The 19,147-nt window shown below is 44.6% G+C and overlaps 3 protein-coding genes across 5 annotated transcripts; 1 reads left to right on the top strand and 2 right to left on the bottom strand.

The window, feature by feature from the left end:
* Positions 1-51: 51 nt before the first annotated feature.
* bokb (BCL2 family apoptosis regulator BOK b) lies at positions 52-4,949 on the bottom strand. Of its 2 annotated transcripts, none has more exons than XM_062481235.1 (5): positions 4,474-4,949; positions 3,592-3,916; positions 2,936-3,064; positions 1,252-1,415; positions 52-987 (listed from the first exon to the last, which is right to left on the bottom strand). In XM_062481235.1, exons 2-5 carry the CDS (start codon positions 3,812-3,814, stop codon positions 862-864), a joined length of 642 nt encoding a protein of 213 aa, XP_062337219.1. In that variant the 5' UTR covers positions 3,815-3,916; positions 4,474-4,949; the 3' UTR covers positions 52-861. The 2 variants fall into 2 exon arrangements, with proteins under 2 accessions (XP_062337219.1, XP_062337218.1); XM_062481234.1 differs by having other exon boundaries at positions 53-987; positions 4,468-4,948.
* A 549-nt stretch (positions 4,950-5,498) lies between these two features.
* Positions 5,499-9,547, top strand: stk25b (serine/threonine kinase 25b). Its single transcript, XM_062481958.1, has 11 exons — positions 5,499-5,896; positions 6,428-6,658; positions 6,767-6,823; positions 6,953-7,061; positions 7,239-7,396; positions 7,552-7,737; positions 8,050-8,195; positions 8,423-8,528; positions 8,650-8,721; positions 8,818-8,954; positions 9,115-9,547. Exons 1-11 carry the CDS (start codon positions 5,867-5,869, stop codon positions 9,152-9,154), a joined length of 1,272 nt encoding a protein of 423 aa, XP_062337942.1. The 5' UTR covers positions 5,499-5,866; the 3' UTR covers positions 9,155-9,547.
* A 397-nt stretch (positions 9,548-9,944) lies between these two features.
* On the bottom strand, positions 9,945-17,408 carry septin2 (septin 2). 2 transcript variants are annotated; one of them, XM_062480864.1, is made up of 13 exons: positions 17,253-17,408; positions 16,228-16,267; positions 15,359-15,473; positions 14,247-14,327; positions 14,028-14,157; positions 13,751-13,885; positions 13,496-13,613; positions 13,267-13,368; positions 12,940-13,085; positions 12,712-12,834; positions 11,515-11,575; positions 11,309-11,395; positions 9,945-11,147 (listed from the first exon to the last, which is right to left on the bottom strand). In XM_062480864.1, the coding sequence occupies exons 2-12, from the start codon at positions 16,249-16,251 to the stop codon at positions 11,318-11,320; spliced, it is 1,113 nt and encodes a 370-aa protein (XP_062336848.1). In that variant the 5' UTR covers positions 16,252-16,267; positions 17,253-17,408; the 3' UTR covers positions 9,945-11,147; positions 11,309-11,317. The 2 variants fall into 2 exon arrangements, with proteins under 2 accessions (XP_062336848.1, XP_062336849.1); XM_062480865.1 differs by having other exon boundaries at positions 12,751-12,834; positions 17,253-17,405.
* Positions 17,409-19,147: the final 1,739 nt, after the last annotated feature.

The raw sequence follows: 19,147 nt of genomic DNA, 5'->3' as shown, positions 1-19,147 counted from the left end.
TAATCAGAGTAAAGCCACAGGTAACAGACAAACTTGTGTTTAAAGTTTATTGTGATTTTAAATGTTTTGACATACAAACACTCACAACAACAATACTGTGCAAGTTATCACATACATTCTCCAATCGGATCAATACAACCATTACCACCAGTCAATACCAGCATCTCTCTCTGCACTGACCTTGGTTACCATTAGTTTAAATAAAGAAATAAGCCCCAGACAGTACTCATAGACAGACAGTATCAAAGGATACAATATCTAACATTATAAAACATCTCATAGCATTAGACCCTTTTATGAACTGAATAAATATAGATAAATTTAGAAATCGGCCAAGTGCAACAGAACAGGATACCATCCCAGATTGCATTGAAACATTCTATGATTCACCCAACATCCCAACTGCCCAGGAAGTGAGCCTCAGGCACTGGGGAGCGAGTTGAGATGCGAAGTGACTCATCGGACGTCCATCTGTTACATGTCAGATGAAACAAGACCATCAGGTGACTGTACAGACAGAGGACAGATCCTCTCCTTCAGTGAGATACATCCACCCCTAATGAATGCACCACTGAAAGATTTTGATAGCGGAGGCATGATCCATAGTTAAACAACAAATGAGTAAGAGATCTGACCTGATTGTGGATGACGCGTGTGACAGTCACTGCGACTACTCTTTGGATGAAGGGTAGTCAAAGTTAGCGGCTAGCGATGAGAATATGACTGCGGTACTATTGTGACTGACTTTCAGCCATCACAGATCTCAACCAGCAGAGTCCATAAGTGAGGCCTTCCATTCCGTTTCCCCCTTCAAGCCTTCAGGTGAATATTATTCATCCACAGTCTCTCCAGGGCTGCCTGTCATTGTTCCTTCATGATATAAACATACAATGTAGTGAGGAGGTACTTGAAGGACTCTGTACTAGAGGCCAGCCAATGGGGTTCAGGGGCGGGATCCGATTTGACCACACATTTTGTTATGTCCATCTACAATGAAGACAAACATACCACACGTTTGTTTTCAATCAAATCAATTAATACATAATTGCTGCTGACATTTTCAAGTTTCCTGACAAAGTACCTCTGTACACCAGTAGAGGGCAGCAGTAGTCACATACTTGCACTGGCAGGAGCTGAGGGGTCACAGACCCCCAACACCTTGCATCCCTACAACCAGCTTTCTCTCTCATGTTCCAACCTGTGTTCTGTTGGTTACATAAAAAGTCTCACTCAAAAACAACATGTCCTTACCCATCCTCCTCGTTTCTTTAACCAAGGGGCCAGGAACTTGCGGACAAACTGGCCCAGGCTATCAATTATGGTGTGAACTGTGGCCGGTTGGCCCTGCTGTACACAGTCCACTGCCAGGGCCCCAGCTACAGCATACAGAGACACCACTTTGCCCCACGTGATACCTAGAAACAGAGTGGGGACAAGGCAAACACGGATCAGTTTAGTCCTTGTGTATTCTGGTACACTGGAGGGATACACAGTGAGGGACTCACTAAAAAGTGAAGTACATGAGGTGGTCATCATTGTGTTTGTTTCCGCTTTAGACTACATGAAGTGGTACCTACCCCCCAATGATCCTACTTTATGCAGAATCTTTAGAATGAGGACATCAGATAACAAGAGGATACTCTACAATGTTTGGTTGTACAGTAAGTACAGGATATCATGGCTATGAGACTGGAATGAGGAGTGTGTGAATCACATCAAAGGTAATCTCATGTCCTAGAACACCGACTCCCAGTCAGGCTTAGTTTGACAGTCACCTGTGGTGCAACAGGAAGTCTAATGGCATTATCCTCCTTTTAGACATTTGTGTCAGAGCACTGAGCTGATCTGTGGCCTGGCTATGAGGATGAGTTCTGAGAGGGTTTACACACGCCAGAGTCAGCCGCAACTCCCCACTGAGAGCTCTGACCCTGATGTGTACAGACAGCTAGGAATAGAGATAAGATTGTCTGGGATAAGGGGAAGAACAAGAAATGAACTGAGGGGAGGAGGAGGATAGAAGAGATGGGAGATACTGGAGAAACAAGTTCGACTGATGCACATACATGGGCCTGACAACCAGGACAAATGAGAAATGGTCAAACAAGGACAAACAAGTTTGAATGTAATGTTATCATAAACCCACATCTTGTAGTGCCATAAATGCCATTTTAGGAACCTCCTCCATTCCCTATCCCAAAGGACTCAGGGGGGCAGGGGCCAGAGTTTGTTTTTCTCTGAAGGAATCCCACCATGTTCCAAAAATGTCTCCCTTTGTGACGTCAGAGCCATCACAATTCAACCGAAATTCAAGCATGTAAAATTAAATCTTATCTATTTTTATCTTTCCAGACACAAAGCCAAGTCCTTGTTACCCATAAACCCAACATGTTCCACTCAGAGACCCGCATGAGTTGTTGGTTGTCATTTGGATACTTCTAGTTCTACTTCATCGTGTCAATGTCACACATTCCATTGCCATAACAGTGTGGGCTGTGACAGAATGTATAAGTTCCTCCGCCAATGTGCAGGACATGCAGTTATGTTAAATCTCTCAGATACAATTAGACCGAAAGTCCTAAAAAAAGTATTGACTGAGTTAACTGACTGCACCTCGTTCAAAGAGCATATTACAATTTCTCTAAATGTTTTACCATGTCACTGGAGAGAGACACTCCTGGTCAACAGAGGGAGGGGGTTGAAATGTATTAACACTCCCAGATGGAACTGTATGCTCAAAACTCAATCTTACAAATGTATAAAAAGAATCCGATTTTCTATCCTGGCCTAAAACTCTGGCACTCCTCACAAATCCATCATCACTCCATTCAAATACTTTAAACAGCTGTCCAGCAGAACAAAATACTGAACCACTACCCCATCTCCCCCCTTCCACCGATGTGGCCTTTCCTCCCCCATCCTTCGTAGCTCTCTTCACCTGTGGAGAAGATCTCCGCTGCCACGGCGAGGAAGGCGTCAGTCACCATGCTCTCCATGGAGACCGAGATGTTGAGCTGTCTCGCTACATTCTTGTACACACTCGGCCGCATGCATTCCAGCTCGTCACCTAGGAAACAAAAGAGCAGGCAGACATGCCTAACCAATTAGAGCTTCAGTGTTATCTACCCACTTGCTCTACAAAATTTAGCAGGACTAAATATCAAATTTTTTACACCTCATTATGTTGCTGACACTCCACTCATAGCTGGCATTTTCTGCAGAATCTAGGAATGCTGCACAATCAGTGTCCATCTATGTATTGTATTTTTGTTACATTTTTAAGGATCATACCTATTTTCATTCTACTTATATGATAGATATCTTCACTATATGCTTTGATGGGGAGATTTCCCCTCTGTGATCAATAAAGTTCTATCTATTAAAAAGACGAAGGGGTCATTAGAAAAAACAGTCTAGCCAGACTGAAAAGGTCATTGGTGGGTCATGGGGTGAGAATACAACCATATCAAAAGCCCCTTTTCTTGCATTCTTCTGTCTGAAAACAGGTCAAACTGGTTTCATCTATCCATATGACAAAAGATCAGTCTACCTTAAACAGGACATTCCCTAAGGCGATGGTCAGTAGAGTCTTACCGAGACAGAGGAGCACTGCTGAAACCTCTGAGAGAGATCCACTGGACATGGGGAGGTTAAGCTCAGCCTTGGACCACCCTAGTCCAGCCAGATGGAGCCTGGAGAGTATATAGTCCCTACACAGAGCCTTGGACTGGGACATCAGCTCTTTGTCAGTTGGTAAGCGCTCAAACCCGTCCATGGCTTCAGCAGCAAATACAGAGGAGCGACGCAGCACCTCCATCCCCTGCCGAGGGGCCTGGTCAGGCAAGGGAGGCCCTGACCACCTCCGTCAGGTTCTAGGTCTTGTCTTGTTTCAATGAGCACTCCTACGAGGGGAATCTGTCTGTGAAGAAGGTGCACAGATTACGATCTGAGCCCAGATGTTCAATTCACATATTAAAAATAGATGATAGTATGATACAGTCCTATACTGTATTGAATGCAGACTTCTGATAGCTTGTGTTGCATTGCAAACATGTAATATCTCCAAACAAACAAACCAAAGTGCCCATAAAATATATGGTAAAAGTACATTCGGAGCTGAGAGTGGTCTCAGTGGGTGTCAGAGGCATTTATGTGACTCATGCACCTCAAGATAGTGAAATATCATACATAATATTTATTATGCAACTTCAAGTAGGCTACAGGAACCATACACAATGTAACTATTCTTTTTTCCATTTTGGAACGTACAACGTTCATCCACGTCTGTCCATTACTGACATAATCTGTTATCTTTTTGTTTACAATCATAGTACAACATTTCGTTTCAGCTGGCCTATATATATATATATCACATTTTATTGAATTGCAGCATTGACTCAGTTTTACACAATTGATTACAGTGCATGCGTCTAAAATAAACAGGCTAATTGACTGAGAGAATGTACTTACCCTGACCATATTTAGCAGATTTAGTTAGCTGGTCAGATCCCCGTTAAACCATTTATCAGGTAGGAAACCATGCATACTCAATGTATTTCTCCTTATTGGAACTCGAAAATAATCGATAAGTAACACTGTATCAATAGACACTTTCTAGAAGAAGCTGCAGTATTTCCAAAGAGCTTCGGTAAAATCCAATATCTGCTTCCCTTCTTCGGCAAACGAATGTGATGAGGAGGAGTGCAGTTTGAGCGTGCTGGTGAGCTCCACCTTCCTATTGGCGCTCAGTGTTAAGCCTATCTGTTTCCATTGACAAAAGCTTTAATTTAAGATTTACCACCCTAGCCCAGTAGCCTAATTGATAATACACTAACATTTCTTTTTTTTTTAAAGATTGTTTCCAACTATATGCTCAACTCTACTATAGTATAAACACTGTTAACCCCTCTAGAAATAACAAGTGGCCCGAGTGGCTCACCTAAATCCAAAGACTATATGGTTTAAAATAGAACGAACTCAAATCAATCTTGTAGACTACTGTAAATATTTTTTTATTTCGAATGATGACCTAGATATAGCCTAGGCCTATATTAAACATTTGATTCTTTCTCTCTTTTCTGTTTGTGTATGCACATGCATACACAAACAGAAAAGAGTGTGTGCGTGTGTGTGTGTGTGTGTGTGTGTGTGTGTGTGTGTTTGTGTGTGTATGGTTGGTTTACAGCACCAAGAAAGTTAAGTACACTAGTGGAAATACTAATAATAAAACGTATAGACCTGTATGGGAAATTCTGCCTGAAATATATTATATTTTAAATATTTGGCAAAATGCGATACAATGTCAAATATGTACGCGGTACATTTTCATACATTTAATTTAGCTTGATCTTTATAATGTATTGTGCTTATATCTTGTATTTCTAATTGCCTGCATTTTTATATTTTCAGTGTTGCCCATGAATCGAGAAATTTGCCATTAAATCCATTACAGAAAATACAACTCCCATAATCCTGCACGCCTTGAAAGACTTGGATGCGCGTGCGCATTGTAAGCCATTATATTGTCCTCAAGCCACAATTCAAGAAGCAGTGTTCCTTGATATGAATTAAATATTAATATACGGAAACATTTTTTCCGTGTTGTCTGACGCTATCATACATGGAGTTTTACGATACATAGCTTGCCTTCCAAACGGGCTGTAGAGTCCACAGTCGGGGGATTCGAGGCCGTAAACACTGCGCGGAGTGACAGCACGGGTAGCTTGGGTGTTTATCTATTTTGCTAGCTCGCTAGGCAGCTAAGGGTGTTAGGGAGGAGGAAGAAAAATAAGATACAGGATTTTGACAACTTTGTCTTGCAGACAGAAAGGGCTGCGGCTGTCCCTTTTCTGTCAAATCTGCCGAAAGGATGGCGCACCTACGCGACATGCAAAATCAGGTACAGTTTTTAAGCTACAGCTACTGTCACCTCCCTACTTGCAAAGCCAAGGCGAACCCCCATGACTCACTGCTACGCATCCGATACTAGGGAGGGGTGGGTAGTGGGCCTTAATAAATCGATCTAGTCAGAGATGAACTATGGTATGCAGAGATAAAAATGTATGCACCCTGTATGCTTCGAACACTGTTATTATCAACAACACCGTCTCTTCAATGGTCAGACAAGTCAAAAGAGTTTCGTCAAGGCGGGCCAAATGGTTCACTTGTCAACTGTCTTTTGCGAGTGTCCCTCATTTGTAAAATAACATTTAATATATTTTCTTGTTTAATGTGTTCTAAGAACATCATCCATCTCAGATTTTGCGTTTACATAAATGTACTTTAAAGCAGCATTACACTTTAATAGAACTTTCATATTCAGCGCACTGCAAAGTGCAGGTCCACCACACCACACGGGGGACACACCCCTTTTGTAGTAGATATGTTGTTGGTTAATAATTGTTTGTGTTCTTTCCATTCTGTCTATCAGAATTCCAGGCTGGACCCAGAGGAGTACTTTACCAAGCAGGAGCGCATTGGGAAAGGCTCCTTCGGCGAGGTCTACAAGGGCATCAACAACCGGACCAAGGAGGTGGTGGCCATCAAGATCATCGACCTGGAGGAGGCTGAGGACGAGATAGAAGACATCCAGCAGGAGATCACGGTGCTTAGCCAGTGTGACAGCCCCTTTGTCACCAAGTATTATGGGTCCTACTTGAAGGTAAGACAATTTGTTGCATGCTATATACTTGCATATGGGCCTATATTGCACACACTCATACACACATGCCCACACACACTGATAATAATACCCTCTCTTGCCATCCAGGGTACCAAACTGTGGATCATCATGGAGTATTTGGGAGGGGGATCAGCGCTAGACCTAGTAAGAAAGCTTACCATCCAGTATAATCTCCAATAGTGGACGTCTGAATTTTAGCAATACTGGAAAGCATATGAGATTTCCTTCTCACACTCTCTCTCTTTGTCTCTTGTTCACCCTGTTATCTTGTAGTTGCGTCCCGGGCCATTAGAAGAGACGTATATAGCTACTATATTGAGGGAAATCCTGAAGGGACTGGAGTACCTGCACTCCGAGAGGAAGATTCATCGAGATATCAAAGGTGACTGTCTGGAAGCCATTATATCCTTACAGTCTCCTATACAATCCCTACAATACTTCCTATAACTGACAGCATTGTTTATAAAAATACACAACCTCTAGTCACCACTCAAAGTGCCAAGAGAACATTGTGTCTCGATGCTTATTAATTGCAAGCCGTCTTCCTATCTGTTCCTAGCTGCCAACGTGCTGCTGTCTGAGCAGGGCGATGTAAAGCTGGCAGATTTTGGGGTGGCGGGCCAGCTGACAGACACTCAGATCAAAAGGAACACATTCGTGGGCACGCCGTTTTGGATGGCGCCGGAAGTCATCAAACAGTCAGCGTATGACTTCAAGGTGAGGCTATGGTTATGGGAAAGACATGGAACACCGTCTGTTATTTGGGTTTCTTATTCAAGACATTTTATGCAGTTCTATATGTTTTGGACCTGTACATGAAAACTTAGTTCTGTAACTGAACCTTTCGTGTTTCTAATTGTACATCTAATTAGGCGGATATATGGTCATTGGGAATCACTGCCATCGAGTTGGCTAAAGGGGAACCCCCTAACTCGGACCTACACCCTATGAGGGTCCTATTCCTCATCCCCAAAAACACCCCTCCCACCCTCGAGGGCTCCTACAGCAAGCCTTTCAAAGAGTTTGTGGAGGCCTGCCTCAACAAAGACCCTCGCTTTGTGAGTAAGGTTTCCTGTCCATGCGACCCACTAACGCGGGATTACTTTTTTCTTTTGTTCTTAAAGTAGATCAAAATATCAAAAGACTTAGGGAAATGTAGGCTGGATAAATCTTATGACAGCTTTATTTATTTTTTGTATATTATATATCATGTTCATAAGAATAGTATCAATATGTTACTAAATATGCATTCATTTGGCAACCCTGTCATGTTACCAAAGCTGCACAGTGACTTTACAAATCATGTTCCTATCCAGTGCAAGATCTGAAAATTGCTGAATTGAAAGTCTTTGTGCTGAATTCATCATCAGAGGCCGACAGCCAAGGAACTGCTAAAGCACAAATTCATCACACGCTACACCAAGAAGACGCCCTACCTGACAGAACTCATCGACCGCTACCGCCGCTGGAGGTCCGAGGGCCACGGGGAGGAGTCCAGCTCAGACGACTCAGATATGTGAGCTCCTAAACACACACACACATTCTTAATCACAAACCAAATGGAAGTATTTCTGGCCCTTCTGTATATTTATAGAATGCCCTCCTTTTTCCACGAAACTTCAGTAGGACACTTTATTTCAGTCTTTCAAAAAGAGCTTGTTTTGATGGCTGCATTATAAACATGGTTCTGCCTGCTGGCCCCCCCAGACATCCTTCATGTGTTTTTGGTGTTGTTCCCCTCAGGGATGCTGATAGCGATGACAACCAGTGTCCCATGTGGACGTTCCCCACAGTCAGACCCAGCTCCATGAACAAGCTACAAAAGGGCTACACACACACAGATTCAGAGGTGTGACGATTTCTCTCTCTATGTCTCTCTAAGTCTCTCTCTCTGTCTCTCTCTCACTCTGTCTCTCATGCCTACAAAAAGCAAGAGAGAAAATAACAACTGTTGCTCTTTTTGTGCTTAGTCTGCAGATTCGGTGAAAAGGCAACCCAAGTCACAGTGTTTGTCTGCATTGGTCACTCCTATTTTCAGAGAGGTACATTGTTTACAGAAATGTCATGACATTGGCCAGACATCTATATTCTTTCATCTATAGACTGTGTATCTATACTCAAAGCCTGCTGTCCCCTAGTTGAAAGAGAAGAGGCGGGCAAGCGGAGGTGGGGTGGGGGCTATCGAGGAGCTGGAGAATGCCTTCAACCTGGCAGAGGAGTCCTGTCCCGGTATTTCCGACCGTCTCGTCACACACATGATGGAGAGAGTGTGCAGGTGAGTGGCACCGGCCTGCGCCAAAACCATATCAACCTGCAACACATGCTATATGGAAGTACCGCTATATCAGAAACGATAATTATATCGATATTTTTTTTTGTTGAGGTGACACCCTTTTTTGTATCATGGTCATGTGAACCTCTTCTCTGTCCTCCAGGTTTTCTCTGAACGGTAACACCACCCCTTCCTCGCGGTGAAACCACGCTGTCTGCCCCTCAACCCCCCTCCCCCTCCCCACCTCTCAAGGACCACAGAAAAACCAGACCCTCAGTCCCCCCCCCCCCCCCCCAAGAGATCTTTTAATTAGCTATAATTAAATATTTTTACAGTTTTTCTTTATAGAACGGAGAGTATTTAAGACAGAAAAGCCATGACATTAAGAGCGCTGTGTATACCTGTTAGAACGGGAAAAACCTATAATAAAGTCTATGGAAAATGGTTCTTTAACTCAAGTGGTTTTTGGATTTGGAAAGCAGTTTTTTGCTTCCATGAGAAGTACATGACCACTGACTATTGTGCAGTATGACTGTATTGTCTGATGTCAGTCATGAGACTGAAATGTCATTATTAAAGAGAAAATATCAACAGGTCATATCTGTGGTCCATGTTAATGTGTCAGACAATTACAAACCAATCCAACAGAGTGCAACATTTCAGCAAATTTTAAAGGTTAACAAAAAATGTTGTCTTCCATGCACCTTAGGCATGAATTAAGTCAAAATGGGGAACTATTTTGTTCCCAGGCAGTTTGCTCACTGCATTTGGGCTGGTTAAGCTGCTCTGTGCTGTAACCCTCCAGTCACAGCTAGCTAATCTTGCTCAGCTTTTCTCACACTGGCAGCTAGTGTTGAACCCTAACCCGACCCCAGTGAGTGAGGCTCTCTCCCTGGCAGCTGCTAGTTGAACTCTGTTAATCCTAACAGAGGCCAACCTTGATCACTTGCATAACGACAGCTCATATACCAGCACTCGGAGACAACAAATAAAAACAGCATTTATGTTTAATACAAATTTTATTACAAGTATAGCATATGTAAATACTTTTATTTGATAGTATTTGGATAAAACAGCAGAAACTGGAATGTTAAGAACTGTCAATTGGCCTCTGCCTGGTTTGAGCAGCATAGACTCAAGCAGGTCCACATCATGACCATAAATGGTGGTCATGGCAAATAGAAAGGACCAGTTAAAACTTCCAGAAGCTCTGTCTCCTCCAGAGGCACTCGTCCAGAAACAGAAGAGTCCTACAGTATGGGCAGTACGACCTCCGCAGCACAGATTCTGTAAGTAACTTCACTCCACATCGAAGGGGCCAAAGGGAATAGTTATGTCTTCACAAACGTATCTTGAACACAGCCATCACAGTTTTACCATGCATTTGTTAGGACACTTTTCTGCATTAAATGGGTTGACAACTAGATAAACCTCAGGTAGGAGAACAGCATCCACAGAGGCACACTATCGAGAACATCAAAGTCTCCTTCATTGGCCAGGGCTACAGGGTGAGAGGCGAAAGGTCACAGTATATTTGAGTCATCACTAGTCAATTTAAAGCACAATGCCACTTCAGACCAGGTACAGTGGTGCATGCGGGACAGAAAAAACACTGGTGAGGAATCCCAAGAATTGACAGTCCTTCAATATTGGCATGACGACTGATTAAAAGGGAGGGTAAAACACCTGACATTACAGATTAAGATTTGCAGTTTAGACAGGAAGAAAGAGTTTTAAACTTTCACAGTAGTTGGCCATACCACTTGTAACTTCAGGAAACATGATGAGTGGTTTTAGGTCCAAGTGGACAGCCAATCACAGTACTGAGAGAAGGAGTGGGGGCTTTTGGCTTTCTCAACAGCAAAAGAAGCAAGGAAAAAAGCAAAGTAAAATAACAAACAAGTCTTAATGACTAACAAAATGATGTTCCCCATTAAAGGGGGATATTCTTCATTTCAATAACTGGCCTAATCCAATAGTATAGAAATATGGAATATTAGAAACAAAAACGTGTGTAAATACAATAAAAACATAATACTGCTTATGTAGGAGTGAAATAAAATAAGATGGTGGCAAGCAGTTTGAGACAGGGACCAGTATCTTCCGATGATATCTTTCTTTTGATTTTCACTCTACTTCCTTTTCCTCTGCCAACCTCCTTCCTTCTCTGGTCAGGCTCAATGAACAGCTCCAAACCTGCCCGGAACGGGAAAGGAAAAGCTTACGATACCGTCTCCTGTCTCGGTCTAATGTACATTTAAACCATTGTGAAAATGTTAACCACCAACATAACGTCATGAGCGCATGAACTGGGCTACATCTCAATACAGGCAAGACGTGTGTGTGTGTGTTCATACCGTGGGGTTTCACGCGTCACCCTCTCCATCGCCATGTTTCTGCATCTGAGCCTGCATCTTGGCAATCATCTCCTGCATTCTCCTCAGCTGCACAGAACAAGACATCGTCACAGCCACGCCTTGGAATCCAAACTCACGTGTAGGTTCACGTCCTCACAGGTGGGGAACTCAGCCAGACAAGTGAGGGTGATGGTCGAGTGTCTCACCTCAGCCTCCTTCTCCTGCAGGATCATATCCTTGTCCATTTCCTCCGGTTCCGGGCCCTTCCTGTACAGCACAGACGACTGGGGTGAGTGGGGGTCTGACCATTGGACGGCCACACCGCCAATCACTCTCACACAGACGACACCTCATAGGCTGCGTTTACGCATGTACAGATCCAAACGACAGCACAGTGTTCGGAAAGCGTCTTGCTGACAGTCAGCAGAAAACCAGGGTGGACAGGAAGCCGCACCGGACAGTAGAGGCCTCAGGGAAGTCATTTCGCCATCCATCGTGACAGTCAGGCAGACGTAAAGAAAGCAACACGTAGAAAAGGTGGGATGCATCGGTGTGCGTGACAGAAAGAGATTGGTGGAAGAAAAGTGGACAGACTTGTGCTAAGTGAAAGGCAAGCTGCAGAAACAGAAGCAAAGCAGCAAGAGAAAAAAAGGGGAGGGGGAGGAGATGAAGTTGAGGGGGGGGGGGGGGGGGGGCAGGGGTACCTCCCACACTGAAGACGGTACCTCCAATAAGTCACCCGGGGGATTGGGTGGGGCAGACCACCGGTGGGATGATGGAGAGGTTTGTGACATCCACCTCTTCTCCTGGACTGCCCTCAGAGAAGCTCTTAAAGTCCCACAGAACCTGCCCCGAGAACGCTAGGATTCCACACGGTGTTTGGGAGAATCTGTTTGAGGGGCTGTTCTACAGAACGGCAAATATGCCAAATGCATACAGAATGTACCAAATAAACACTAATCCTGGCTGTGTATGATCCTCTGCCTGAATGTGCCCACATAAGCCTTGCAGACAGGTCAAACTATGGCCCACTGCTTCCGCCCACTCGGTTGGTCACTTGGGTCAACAAGGGTCACTTGTAGAACCCTAGACATGTAGACTTGACACAATTGAACGACTTCCACAGACCAACAACTGCTCTCTCCAGCAAACGTGAAGGATCCTGTAATAACTGGGCCTGCTTTAGATATTGTTTATAAAACTCCCAAAAATCATGTTGGTGTATCCTCGTCGTCATCTTTCACATCTCCACAAAAGAATGTCTCTTCATCGTGTAGGTTTGTGCACAGGAAGTGGTCTTAATCACTGCTATTGGGCTGGACTTGGGCTGTGTTGGCTGGCTGCAGTTTGGAGGGGGAGGGGGGGGGAGGTGCAGAAAGGCAAGCAGACAGACAGGTACGTACGCAGGAGAGAGAGGCAGAACGTAACCATGGGAGGACAACCTGCCGCCCCGTTTGAGGCGCTCCGAGCGGAAGTTCTCGTAGTGCAGGTCCTGGGTCACCTCCTGCAGGTCCTGCATGTGGGTGCTGGGAACGGAGAGGGGCCGCTATCAATCAATACTTTCGATCAGCACGACAACTTTCCTACAAATGACATTGGTCCAGTGCGTCCCCTCACACACACACACTCACATGAGCATGGTGCGGAGTTTGAGGAAGTCGTTGTGCTCCGGGTTCTCCACCTCCACCACCCCCCAGGGGTAGAGACGACCCCGCACCTTCTTCCCCTTGGCCTCGATCTGCTGGTTGGATCCCACCACCGCAAAGGGAATACTGGCCTGGGGGGGGGTGGAACACATCACTCACATCCATACCGGTTCCAGTTGGAAATGTGTGGCGAAGGACTTAAAACCCACAGCACTGGCTGTAAGAAGTGCACTCGGTCAGTATTAAGTATTGAGCCAGTATTGTGTTTGGAGAGTATTTGTACGAGGGAACACAAAGGAGATGACAGTTTACCTTGAGGATCCTGGTTTGCTCCTTGAAGTCTTCGTCCTCGTCAGACTCGGCGTCGGGGAGGTGGTAGATCTTGATGCCATGCTCGTCGATTTCATCCAGAATCTACAGCCACAGCATGGGAGCGTTTACTGTCCAGCTATGTGCTGCATCACACTGAATGTGATGTGGAGCGTTGTTAAAACTGACCATCCACATTTTCTGTGCGTGTGTGTGAGAGAGAGTCACCTACCCTGCGCTTGAGCCTCTCCCTCTCCCTCAGAGTGAGCGTGTCCGCCTTGGCGATGACAGGCACCACGTTGACCTTGTTGTGGATGGCCTTCATGAACTGCACATCCAGTGGCTTCAGACTAGACAGACAGACAGAAGAGAGAGAGATAAAGGAACCAGAGAGGGCGGTGGCAGAGGGGCGGGAAAAAAGAGAGAGAAGAGACGGAGGTAAAAGTCCACCAGGGGGCAGTGGCGCAGCACCAGCGCGGCCGCTCACCCGTGGCCCAGCGGGGAGATGAAGTAGAAGCAACAGTGGACACGGTTGTCCACGATGTGTCGGCGGTTCAGGCCGCTCTCGTCGTGGAGGTAGCGCTCAAACTGGTCGTCGATGTAGGCGATGATGGTGCTGAAACTGTGGGGAGAGGCAGAGGAGTCCGTCACAATCCCAGCCGAGGAAAAGTCACCTTGCAGAGACTGTGTCACGCAAATAAAGCTTTAAAAACAGTGTCAAACGGAGGTGCTATTCCGTATAATGTTCATGGGGGGTAGCACACCAGTCCTGGCTGTTGATGGCGTCGCCATATCCAGGTGTGTCCACCACGGTGAGGCGGAGCTTCACTCCTCGCTCCTCGATCTCCACCGTGGATGCCTCGATCTGGACTGTCCTCTCAATCTTCTCTGCAGGTTAGAGAGGGGGGGGACAGATGTCAGTCAATGGGGAGGGAAGGGGGGGTGTCAATTGTAATTGGGGGGTTTGTGTGCGTCACCTGCAGCTCCAGGGATGATCCTCTCAGGATAGAGGTCAGTGAGGAACAGGCTGTTGATCAGGGTGGACTTGCCCAGTCCAGACTCACCTAGAAAAGAGACATGAACCCATTAACACACAGCAGGACTTGAAAACGCTCTCTCAAGGACACATGCAAACTCTCTTTTCTAAAGAGTGAATACTTCCATTGGTGGAATGCTTTGCTCGGGCACGCTGTTCCATATCCTTCTCAGCTAACCAGATCCTACCCTCAAGCATCTCCACATGACAGACATCAAGCCACAGTCATGTGCGGTGCAGGGAATGTGATTGGTCCATCCCTTCTCCGATCTTTGATGCTAGAACAAGCATCTGAAGTGTTCCAGCAGCAGCGGGCCAGATCCAATGTGAGGCTGTCCCAGAAGCCTATAGGCTGCATTCCACTGTGGTGTATTTTAAGGCAGTTTGAACTGACAGTGGGATGGTAAAACAGGGCCTCCCCTCCCCCCCCCCCCACACACACACACACAGAGGAGGAGGGAAGGGGAGAGGAAAGACAAACGTTCACACAGCACGTCAGAAAGAGAGAGGGAGAAGACTAACTCGCTGCATCTGTTAACCTGGATGTGGGCCTTCCCACCAACGCCCACAGACACACTACAGGAAGTAGAAATGATCTACAGAAGTTGTTTCTGGTTTGAGTACAAAGAAATGTGTGTTCTCCTTTATCAGTAGTTTAGCGACGTAGTTAAGGCGGCAGGCGTGTGTTTTAGGCGGCAGGCGTGTGTTGCTTAGGCGGCCGCCTCAGCTGCAAAGTGCTGCGGGAAACCCTGAAGTGAAAGTGTATTCTTTCTGTAGAGTCGACTGATAAACTGAAATAAGCATATGCCGTTTTTTTAAACTAATAGGGCATCCCCTTTCTATCCGTTCTCTACAAAGCACTAGGAGAAAGAGGAAATGCATTCCTCAAATGTTCCCACTTACAGTAGATGTCACATTCCTCAGATGTCTATGGCCTGACTAGAGCACTTCAACATCATCATTTTGGAACCCATTTTTCTTGCAGTGTCAAAAAGGAATATCTCTACAGTACTGGAACAGGGTCAGGGATAACACTAGAAATTAATAGATTACACTTACCAACTACCATGAGGGTGAACTCGAAGCCCTTTTTGACTGACTTGCGGTGCACTTGGTTGGGCAGGTTGGCAAAGCCCACATATCCTGGGGTCTCTGGGTTGGTGAACTGCCCTTGCTGGAAATAGGTCAACAGAGGAACCGTCTACATTACTACCAGAGATACTTCTAACAACTTCTGTACATCCTTACACCCATAGACAAAATAGGCTTGTATCGTCTTTGTTTTGTAAAAACTGCAGACCGTTATTAGGCTACTATTTAGAAGAAACGTTTGTTCTCTGGTGCTCAGGAAACACCGATGTCTCTCCCTTTTATTTGGAGAAGCAATTCTGGGCAGCATTCCGCTACTTACGTCCCGGGATTGGGCCTATCAGATATCGGTCAGCAGTGGATTACATTGTTCACTTTTTAGTTTCTAAACTGAGATTTATGCACTTGATCTTTGAGTTTAAACAATCTAAAGCTCCACAATAGAGGTTAATTTAAAGAGTATGTAACAACACTTTTACAGTACCCCCCCCCCCCCCCCCCCCCCCCGCTTGAGCAATTCCTGGGATAACAGTGCTCTCATTCTGCCTGGGGGTTTTCAGGCTGAGAGACAACAGCGAGTCATGAGGAAGGCGAGCAGCTGGAAGCCTTTGCTTGAGCGGTCGACTGTGCCATCCATACTTATGTCTCTCTCTCATCTCAGACTAAAATGACATGGTAGACATCTGTTCTGCACCTCTACTGGACACTTCCACACAAGAAGATGCTTGTGATCCAACAGAATGCTTGAGAACACACACGCAGTAAAAGAAAAGTGCAACAACAACAAAAATCCAGGGCAGTCTGATATTAGGCACTATTGTGCAAATACAGAAACATACCTTAATTTTTTCAGCCTGAGACATATTTTGTTCTTTCAACCTGCAACAAAGCAAAACACATTCACATGATATAGAAAAACCAGTAATGTGCACCAATGACGTATAAACTGTATTCTGATTTGGGGACTGAAAGACAGGAAGTGTGCTCAGTCTCTTCTCAGAACAAATTGTCTGAAAATATACTAACCACCATAACTGCACTACACTGCTTACGCTTCCAACCTTTATTCTCTCAAAACGGATTGCTTATTTTCCCCAGACAGTACACCGTTTACTCTAGTCATTTATAATTTACCGTCAATTAGTCTTTTCTATATTACCCATTCATAATTAACGCGATAACAAATTGCAATGGGCCAGCTGGGACTAACAAACTGGAATAGGCCTAAACAAGCTGTATTTGAATGTTTGTTTTTATGTTTCGAAAGCCCGTATAAGCTAGAGTATGCTAAAAAGTTTGGGAGTTTTGAGTCCTATGGCATTCTCAAAATAGAATGGTGTAACCAGCTATACAAATAAGTTACTGAGTTTGCAGCATGCAGTTAAATAGCTTGTCGTATGCCAAATTACCAATAAATAACTTTTTTAAATGACCAATAGACTAGCTAGCCAACTAACATATTAATTTCTAGTTAGCCAGCTCGAAACCGTGACCGTTCTGCATGTTAACATTAAACTCATAGCTAGCTAGCTCTAGTCTAGGCTTATGTCTGCTGTTGGCCCTGAACGTAAATTAGAGAAGTTACCATCTGCCTAAGCACAGGTGAACATTACAGAATGGTTTAAGAAATCAATCTTAGTTGTGTCCTTATATCTAAACATTTTAGCAGCTTGATTGTACAAACTAGGTAATTAGCTAGTTTAAATGTATTAGCTAGTGCTAGCTAGCTTGCTAGTCAAGCACCCTGCTGGAATGAGACAGGAAGTCAATTTTACGTTAGCTAGCTACCTAGAGAAATAGTTTGTAGCTACGTAAGACGTATGAACTACTTAGTAAGCAAAACACAATTATATCAAATGTTTACCGGATTGTCAGTGAAAGAATGCCGTGTGGTTCTGAGGGTTGGGCTCGACCGACTGAACTGATGCGGACACCTCAAATTCCTGAGATTCCGGTGCAGATCGTAGCCTACAGCTTCTTGATGAACGTGCAGCGGCGACCAGAATGCATTGGGCGTTGAAAATCCCCTCCCTTCCACATATTTCAAAAGACTCACAACATCCAATCCTCGTATTAACAGCATCAATCGATCAATCGATAAATGTAAGATGCATTACATTTACATGTATTCATTTAGCAGACGCTTTCATCCCAAGCGACATCCAAGAGAGAGCTTTACACAAGTGCATAGGTCACTGATCATAACAACGAGATAACCCCAAACATTGCAGGTAGCCAAAACATGAAGCATACATTGTGAAAAAACAAATAAGTGCCAAAGGGAAGAACAATAAGAGCCTCTAGTTAAACAAGTTACAAACTGAATTTCAAGAATAGGACACCTAAAAGACATTACGTTATTTTTATTTGGGTATATACACGTAGTCTTGCACAAACACATTTTCAGACTCAAACTTTCCTGGGGTGCAGTTTGGACGAGAAATAACCTGATGGGAAATTGAAGACAGTAGTGAATTGGAGAAGTCGCTCCTTTGGCTGCGCTCCTGGACGTTATTATAAGAAGTTAAGTTTTAGGAAAACAACGTTGGGAAAGGATAAAGACAATGAGATGGGGGTACAGCTAGGTCACATGAAGGTGACCTGAAAGCTGAAAGCAGTTGTTCTCATTGTGGCATCATTAGCATTACGTGTGTGTGACGTGTATCTAACAGCATGTCCCTCTGTCCTCCAGCCTGCTGTTTACATTGGGACCAGGTGCATCTGACGGCTGCCATTACTACCAGAAACAAATGCTGGGAGAGTGTCTCATCACCCTCATCCATAAGATGCATTACATTTACATGTATTCATTTAGCAGACGCTTTCATCCCAAGCGACTTCCAAGAGAGAGCTTTACACAAGTGCATAGGTCACTGATCATAACAACGAGATAACCCCAAACATTGCAGGTAGCCAAAACATGAAGCATACATTGTGAAAAAACAAATAAGTGCCAAAGGGAAGAACAATAAGAGCATGTAGTTAAACAAGTTACAATTAAACAACATGAACCTCAAAAGGTGCAAGACTGCACCTGTAGAAAAGCAAGCAACAGTAAAATATTTCACAGCGAGTACAACAATTTAAATGCAACCTGACTTTGCTAAAAAGCTCACTGGAATGTTTGTGGGGATGGACAACAGTAAGGTGACCCACCAACTGGAGTCTGCAGAGGCTCTGCGCTCTAAGGTTGATAAGGCGGTGGCCACCCTCCATATACATGCCAATCAGCAGAGTGTGACCCCCTTCCCGGGTGCGTGTTGAGAGCCTGTACTATGCAAGTCCCAGCAACATGTAAATGCTCAGTCAATGGTGGCTATGGTATTTACAACCATTTTCAACTCAATTGCTCTTGTTTTCCACAGGATTATCTGTGTATTTATGCTTCCTGTAGTTATAAATACCTGTCTCTACTACCTGTCTATACCCCTCCAGGCTGATACTGTCTGCATGCTTGGCCAAGAGCCTCTGACAGCCTGTATGCTGGCTGATGCTTTTCCACAGGATCAGAAGCAGATGCTGGGTATGAGGTGGTGGTTGTGTAGAAGGCTTACCTGGCCAAGTAAGCTGCCAAGATCGCTGGCCAAATCAGTTTATTCTTCAAATATCTAACTAAGAAATATATGTAGGACAAAGACACATTGAAGACAGAGAACTGATGGATAAAGTCCTCCCCAAAGAAGGAAATACTATCGTACTGGGGTTAGGTTTAGCTTTTTAAAGAATGGCTTTAATGGAACATTCCTCACTGGAATTTTA

This window comes from Osmerus eperlanus, chromosome 16, assembly GCF_963692335.1.
Source record: "Osmerus eperlanus chromosome 16, fOsmEpe2.1, whole genome shotgun sequence".
Lineage (NCBI taxonomy): Eukaryota > Metazoa > Chordata > Actinopteri > Osmeriformes > Osmeridae > Osmerus > Osmerus eperlanus.
This window is presented reverse-complemented; position numbering and strand designations above follow the sequence as displayed.

Bases quoted from the DNA above. Each gene is read 5' to 3' on its own strand.
- stk25b (XM_062481958.1), top strand. From the start codon at position 5,867: ATGGCGCACCTACGCGACATGCAAAATCAG. The intron at 6,659-6,766 runs GTAAGACAATTT...CTTGCCATCCAG, and splicing joins ATTATGGGTCCTACTTGAAG to GGTACCAAACTGTGGATCAT. The intron at 7,397-7,551 runs GTGAGGCTATGG...ACATCTAATTAG, and splicing joins AGTCAGCGTATGACTTCAAG to GCGGATATATGGTCATTGGG.
- septin2 (XM_062480864.1), bottom strand. From the start codon at position 16,251: ATGTCTCAGGCTGAAAAAATTAAG. The intron at 14,328-15,358 runs GTAAGTGTAATC...TCTCTTTTCTAG, and splicing joins GTTCACCCTCATGGTAGTTG to GTGAGTCTGGACTGGGCAAG. The intron at 14,158-14,246 runs CTGCAGGTGACG...CCCCTCTCTAAC, and splicing joins TGAGAGGATCATCCCTGGAG to CTGCAGAGAAGATTGAGAGG.
- bokb (XM_062481235.1), bottom strand. From the start codon at position 3,814: ATGGAGGTGCTGCGTCGCTCCTCTGTATTTGCTGCTGAAGCCATGGAC. The intron at 3,065-3,591 runs GTAAGACTCTAC...TTTGTTTCCTAG, and splicing joins AGCAGTGCTCCTCTGTCTCG to GTGACGAGCTGGAATGCATG. The intron at 1,416-2,935 runs GTGAAGAGAGCT...CTCTGTTTCTAG, and splicing joins AGCGGAGATCTTCTCCACAG to GTATCACGTGGGGCAAAGTG.